Genomic DNA, 7595 nt, shown 5'->3' with positions numbered 1-7595 from the left:
CAACCAAGGAGTACACACAGTGGGACTGATTGCTCTGGCAGCTTGTGTATAGTGGAGGATTGCAAATTTGATCATCAATGGGAGGAGAGGACCTCAGCCCAGTGTGGGGGAATGCCAGGGTCTATAAGCAGGAGAGGGTGGGGTGGCAGGCATGGGGAGTGGGGAGGCAGCTGGGGTTTGTTTTTGTTGTTTTCGTTTGTTTCTTTGTTTTTTAGAGGGGAAACTGGGAAGGGGGAAATTTACATGTAAATAAAGAAAATATCTAATAAAAAATGAATTAAATCACATTCTTGTTTCCCTTTTGTACACCAACTCGTCCCAGAGAACCCCCTTCAATACGTACAATATCTTTTTTGTCACATTGCTCAAAATTTACAAAATATTATAGCAATAAAAATAAGTATTATAAAAGTTCTTTGATATAAAACAACAAACAATTTAACAGTCTTATGTAGATGCTTGTCTACAGCAATACTGAAAATACATACATTTTTCTCAATATAAATTTTAAATAACTCCAAACATATTAACTGTATATTTCAAAATAATACATCACTACTAGTATTTTCTTAAATGAATATAAATACATAAAGTCTTTTTGTTTGTTTGTTTGTTTGTTTTGTATTTAGTAGAGTTTAAAATCTTGGCTCTTACTGTGGTACAAGCCCAAAATAAGAACAATTTTTAGACATTGTATTTCATTGTAATAAGGCTGTACTTCAATGACACTCATATCACTAAAGGATTTTACCTCCATCGTAGCTAAGCTGAGAGTTGACAGTTCTGCTGCGCCGAGGAATGAATTGTAGGCATGATTTTTGGATACAAACTTCCTGCTATGGTCAAAACTCAAGTTAAATAGACTTGAGTGAGTGACTATGTTTTCAGCCCACAGAGAACAGGTTACATTCATTTAAGAAATGGTGTGGGTATTAAGATGGCCTCCATAAATTCATTCACCAACTGTTTCAATGAACAATAGTTCTGCTTGGAGGGTGGCACAGAAATTAGGTGTGGGTAAGAAGCTGGTTCATTAGCTGTGATAATTTGGAAAAGCATTCATCTCAGAGAAAGAGTAACTTATAAAGTCCTCCTCTTCAAACTTGATACAAGAGCTACAAATGTCAAGCAAAGCATTCAGTCTCACTCTTTGTTGTTCTCTTTTCTACAAAGTGGCTCCCAAATTAATTGTCTATGTCTCCTTTGGGTATATAAATACTTTTGGAACATATAAGCTGTTCTGAAAACCATAGTATAGTGTAAAAACATGAAATAAACAATACAGCTAATAGAGAGGCTGAGATAGGAAAAGCAAGATTTCAAGACCCTTATGTTGTACACAGCAAAACACTGTCACAAACAAGTTGAAAGTGTATATAGATTGTACAATGTTTGATCTGTCTCTCCAATTACCAAATTAGAGAGACCATTGGTTGACAATCAACAAATTTCTAATTCCTCATATTTTTGTATTTCAATCAATTGGATTATGTTGGTAATATTAATTTTCATATTAAGATATTAAGAAAAGGTAATTGTCACTTTCCGTTGTTTTTGTTGTAAGAGATGGAATTAGATTTGTGTGGATTTGTTGAAAGATTACTTTCTTGTTTTTTCTAGGGTGTAGTTTTGTTCCTTATGTTGATGTTTTCCATCTATTATCCTTTGTAGGGCTGGATTTGTGGAAAGATATTGTGTAAATTTTGTTTTGTCATGAAGTATCTTGTTTTCTCCATCTATAGTAATTGAGAGTTTTGCTGGGTATTGTAGCCTGGGCTGGCATTTGTGTTCTTGTAGGGTCTGTATGATGTCTGCTCAGGATCTTCTAGCTTTCATAGTCTCTGGGGAGAAGTCTGGCGTAATACTGATAGGCCTGCCTTTATATGTTACTTGCCTTTTTTCCCTTATTGCTTTCAAAATTCTTTCTTTGTTTAGTGCATTTGGTGTTTTTATTATTATGTAACGGAATTTCTTTTCTGGTCCATTTGGAGTTCTGTAGGCTTCTTGTATGTTCATGGGCATCTCTTTCTTAAGGTTAGGGAAGTTTTCTTCTACAATTTTGTTGAAGATATTTACTGGCCCATTACCTTGGCAGTCTTCACTCTCTTCTATACCCATTATCCTTAGATTCGGTCTTCTCATTGCGTCCTTGACTTCCTGGATGTTTTCGGTTAGGATCTTTTTGCTTTTTGCATTTTCTTTGACTGTTGTGTCAATGTTCTCTATGGTGTCTTCTGCCCTAGAGATTCTCTCTTCTATCTCTTGTATTCTGTTGGTGATGCTTGCATCTATGACTCCTGATTTCTTTCCTAGGTTTCGTATCTCCAGGGTTGTCTCTGTTTCTGATTTCTTTATTGTTTCTATGTCCATTTTTAGATTCTGGATGGTTTTGCTCATTTCCTTCACCAGTTTGATTGTGTTTTACTGTCGTTCTTTTAAGGGATTTTTGTCTTTCCTCTTTAGCAATTTCTAACTGTTTACCTGTGTTCTCCTGTATGTCTTTGATGGTGCTATTTATGTCTTTCTTAAAGTTCTGTATAATCATCATGGGAAATGATCTTATATCTGAGTTTTGCTTTTCCAATATGATGGTGTGTCCAGGACTTGCTATGGTGGGAGAATTGGGTTCTGATGATGCCAAGTAACATTGGTTTGTGTTGTTTATTTTCTTATGCTTTCCCCCTGCTATCTGGTTATCTCTAGTGGTACCTGCCCTTGCTAAATCTGATAGGAGCCAGTCCTTCCTGTGATCCTGGTTGTATCAGAACTCCTCAGAGTCAAGCTGTCTCTGTGATCCTGTGGTTCTGGGATCCTGTGACCCTGGGATTGTTAGAGCACCTGGGAGTACAGCAGCTTCCTCTGGGTGTTTTGGGACTGGCTGTGGAGCCTGGGCCCAAGTTCTGCTCAGGACACCAGCCCAGAGAGACAGGAAGGAATCTGAGCCACTCTGCTGGTAGAGTTCCTGTGTGCTGATCCTGCTGGTCCCAGTTACTCATGGTGTTGGGACAGACATTGTGTCCTCCTCACCTCTGATCTTGAAAGTGTCCAAAAGCCTGGGAGTGGAACTTCCTCTGGGTGTTGTGTGACTGGCTGCAGAGCTTGCGCCCAAGGTTTGCTCAGGACACCAGCCCAGAGAGACCGGAGGATTTTTCCCTTCTTATTTAATGATTAAATATATTGTACATCTTATTAAAAATGGAGGTGAATTTCATTAAATGGATTGATGTCTAACACCCTGAGTTTTCAGAATCAAGGCAAATTTTTATACTGGGGAAGAGAGAAAAGGGAAGTGTATTATTGTTATGAGACAAAGGAAATATTTATTGTGCATCTAATATACAATGAAAAAATTTGTACTTATATGAATTTTAGTGCATAATGAATGTGCAAAATAATGGGATGAAGGAAACATTTTCATATATTAATGTAGTGTACTCTAAGTATTCTCATCCTCCTTACTACCCAATCCTATGTTTCCTGCTGGCTCCCTTCTTCCTTAATAGAACTTCTCTGCTTTCATTCCTGCTCTTTCCCTAGATTCCACATATGGGGGACATATTGGGGATAATTTCTCCTAGTCTTGTAATTTTTTCTTAAATAGATGATTTTTAAATCCACTTATTTCTCTATAGACAAGATGACTCTCTTATAAATATCTGAGTAAAAGTCCAATGTGCACAGATTTCCAATTTTCTCTATTCACTCATATAACTGTGTGTTTTCCACCTGTGCCCAAGCTTATAAAATAATGATTCCAAGACTGAATTATTATAACTCATTGTCTAGTCCAAAAGCTTTGGCTCCTCCTGTTTGCTGCTAATTCAATTATCCTGTTTTTTCCTTTCTGTTGGTTACCTCTCAGTTTGGGGCAAATCTCTCATGCCTGAATCTATCCCAGAAATTCTCTCTGTGCCGGAACTTCCACCTCCCTGTCTCTTGCCTAAGCTAACAGGTCAACACCATTTTATTGACAGGTAATTTATGCTTCCATAAATTACCCAAGAGATTCTCTGTAAACGCTCATCTACCCATAGGCATTACAGATGGCGCCACTACCCAACTGTGTTGAGAACTGCTAAGATTGCCACGGGGATGTAGATGTCTCCAGCTTATGTTAGCTTTGATTCCCATGGGCTTGTATATGGGCGTGTCATACATGTACTGTGTACTGGTCTCACTTTGGATTTTTGTAGAAGCTCTGAGCTTAATGGACATACTTATTTACCTTCACACTAGCTGTGCATATAGGTTCTTTTGTTCCCATAACTTTGCCAACATTTGCTTTCCTGATGATAGCCATTTTGATGGGTGAGTTGAACTTTCAACATAGTGTTAGCCTGCATTTTATTGAGAGCCAAATGTGTTGAGAATCTCTGTGTGTATTTCTTGACCATTTGCAATTGGTGTCTTGAAAACAGACTATTTGTAGGATCTACTGATATAACCATGTGATTTTTAATTCTTGATTTATTTATATGCTGTTTTACAGTTATTGGCTTACAATGTGAAAGCATCCTGTATTCTTAGTATAAAATCAGTTTTATTATGGTACATGATTTGCTTAGTGTGTGGTTGAATTTGGCATGGAAGATTTTCATTGTGGTCTTCCCTTTAACATCCACTGGGCATGTTATTCTGAAGAATTCTTGTCACTGTATCCTCATCTAGTTTTGGTCTCAGGGTTATTCTAGATTCATAGAACAGCTTTGGAAGCATTCTCTGGTTTATTCTAAATTCCTAGAACAGCTTTGGAAGCATCCCTCCTTTTGACTCTTTATACAACAATATTTCTTCTTTGAAGTTTGGATCTATTCAACAATGAGTTCTTCCCAGTCTCAGGTCTCATCGTGCTGGGTCCCTTTAATTATTTCTTCAATTCTATTTCTCATTGCTGATCCATTCTGGTTTTTCACATCCATTTGGCTCACTTTCCATAGACTGTAAATATCCACAAAATCATTTGTTTCTTCTGGATTTTTTTAATTTATTGGAATAAAAGTTTCCAGATGATTCTGTAAGAACCCCTCAGTGTGTGCTGTAAGAGTTACCTCTAATTTGTAATTTGGGTTTTAACTCTCTCTCGGTCTAGGTGAGGGATAACCAATTTTACTTATCTTTGTGATTTCAGTATCATTGTTGGTTTCACTGGACCTTTTTCCTGTTCCCATTGGTCCATATCATTAATTCAGCCATAGTTATTACTTCCTTCCTTTCATCAATTTTTATATTTGGCCTGTTTTATTTGTGCTAACATTGAGGTACAGCATAAGGTATATTATTTTGTTGATAGCTATCTGATTATTTAGTGTAGATTTAATACCTTGTTGATTGTACAAATTCTTTTTTCTTTTTCTCAGACTTCCTTTTCTGTTACATTAGTAATTAATTTATCTCTATTTTTTTTAACTGAACTGTTTAACTTACATTGTATTTTCCACTTTACACTCATTGGAACTTGGGTATAGTGACTGTTTTTAATCGTTTTTCAATTACATCCATGAATCTGATTTGCTTTGCTGTTGATGAATTTACGGAAATGTCCTCCATATTTCTGGGGTTTGCCTTTAAAAGAGGTCTACTCATTACTACAATTTGCTTATAATAGGAGATGTTATATAGCTATCACTCAGAATGTACAAATTAAAACATCAAACTAGAAGAAAAATGAATAACCAACATAACTTACACAAAGCTCATAATTTTCCAATAACTGAACTCAAAGGTATTGAAGTATATGAAATATTATATAAATAATTTTACAAGTGTAATTTTAAAAATTATTAATGACAATATTGGACACACACACACACACACACACACACACACACACACACACTGCCCAATAGAGTAAAGAAGAGATTATAGATTTTACCCAAGAAATCAGCAAGCAAAAATTCTGTAGCAATTTAAAAAAATTGATATTTGAAAAATAAAACAGATCAATAAATTAAATAAAAACCTAAGTGGAAGATTTCACTAATAGATTAGATACAATGGAAGAAAAATACCAGGGATCAGAGATAATGAAAAATTATTATTACACTTAATGAGTGGTAAAGAAGACTAAAAAATCATGACCACAACTTTCAAGGCCTCTGGAATCCAGTTGGAGATAAAGCTTGAAGATACACAGCACCTATCCTTGACTAAATAGATAAAAATGGACTTTTAATCATTTTTCACTTGAAGGTCCTAACTTGAGGTATTTAAAATAAAAATAAAGTAAAATATACAATGAAAAATATGGGTTAAAATGTGTTTTCAACATATGCTTATACTTCTACAAAGATCAGAAATGTTTTGTGTTTTGTCCTAAAAGAAGCGAGTTTGGCATGGAATATGTTTTTTTCCTTAGGATACACATTATTGAGTTCAAGCTGTTGCAAAGCCTCACCTCGTGTCTTATGTCCTCCTCATTTCTGACTTACTTTGATGTGGAGGGAATAGCCTGAGATGCTGGCAGTATCTATGGAGAACTTTGCCACGCCATGCTGATCAGTGGTAGTACCATTGGTGTAGCTAGTTTCTTCTGCTTTGATGAAGACCTGCTCATTTGGGATAGGAGCTCCCTTGATATCCACTAGGCGGACCTAAAGTGAACAAGGAAGAAAAATATAGTACAGGAATGGAATGATGATGTAGAGTGTAAGAGAAATCTCTGTTTCAGTATTAAATAAAGATTCCAAAGATGCAACAATTAATTCAGCATGCAAAAATTGGTTTCGAAAATCTCTACCAGCAGAACTGGCAGTGCTCATACTCTTAATTCCATAACAGATGCTTTATAGATGCTTTCTACTTTCCTATTATCTATAAGAAACCATCAATGAAGCTATTGTGTGAAGTACAGGAAGTAGATACTCTGAGACAACCACAAGAACAACTTGTGAGGGTGCAGACATTAATGGAGTGTGTGGATTTGTTATGAGTATGTAGCACATGGTGCTTCACCACTGAAACACAGTGACACTTTGGGGTTTAAGGTTTTCAGGAACAGTAGTTATAAATAAAAACTTTGCAGCATATGTTTTATCTTTGGAGCCTCTTGATAACCTTTCTAGGTCTTCAGTTTAGCTCTGGGAATTGAACTCATGCACGTGGGCATGGGAAATATACACTCCAGTTAAGCTACACTTCTTGTGTTGCAATAAATGATGTCAGATATGCTTAATATCTAGCAGAATGGCTTCAGTTTTAAGGTGCCACCCTACAGCTTAACCATCCATGAACCAAAAAGCACCTTACTTTCACAAAGAACGGAATCCCGTGTCTGAAGTGTGAATCTGCCTTCAGAAATACGAGCTTGTTTGTGGTTCTTTCAATTTTAGTTGTTCCAGATCCACTGAACTCCAATCCTGAAGAAGACATTAGTGACAACATTGAAAGTCTAGGTTGGTTAGAGAGTTGCTTGCTTTCTGCATCCTTTGAACCAACATCTTGATGTGAAAAGGTGTCAATTTTCACAGCTTTGTCTTCTATATTCTTTGGTTGCCCACATACCTGTCCCTTCTTCTGTAACAGTTGCAGTCACATGAAAAAGTTGGACCCTGTGATCTCTTTTCTTTGACTGGAGCTCAGTGATGTTCACTTCTTGT

The 7595-nt window shown here is 36.4% G+C and overlaps 1 protein-coding gene across 1 annotated transcript in view; it reads right to left on the bottom strand.

Moving 5' to 3' along the window:
* Nucleotides 1–7595, bottom strand: part of LOC116097624 (murinoglobulin-1-like) — a 53703-nt gene that overhangs the window by 29005 nt on the left and 17103 nt on the right. The window contains exons 5-7 of the mRNA XM_031380290.1: nt 7501–7590; nt 7246–7355; nt 6429–6590 (exon numbers count right to left, since the gene is read on the bottom strand). Coding sequence (XP_031236150.1) covers nt 6429–6590; nt 7246–7355; nt 7501–7590 — 362 coding nt within the window. The remainder of the gene's footprint in view (nt 1–6428; nt 6591–7245; nt 7356–7500; nt 7591–7595) is intronic.

This window comes from Mastomys coucha, unplaced genomic scaffold (genome assembly GCF_008632895.1).
Source record: "Mastomys coucha isolate ucsf_1 unplaced genomic scaffold, UCSF_Mcou_1 pScaffold19, whole genome shotgun sequence".
In the NCBI taxonomy this organism is placed as follows: Eukaryota; Metazoa; Chordata; class Mammalia; order Rodentia; family Muridae; genus Mastomys; species Mastomys coucha.
This window is presented reverse-complemented; position numbering and strand designations above follow the sequence as displayed.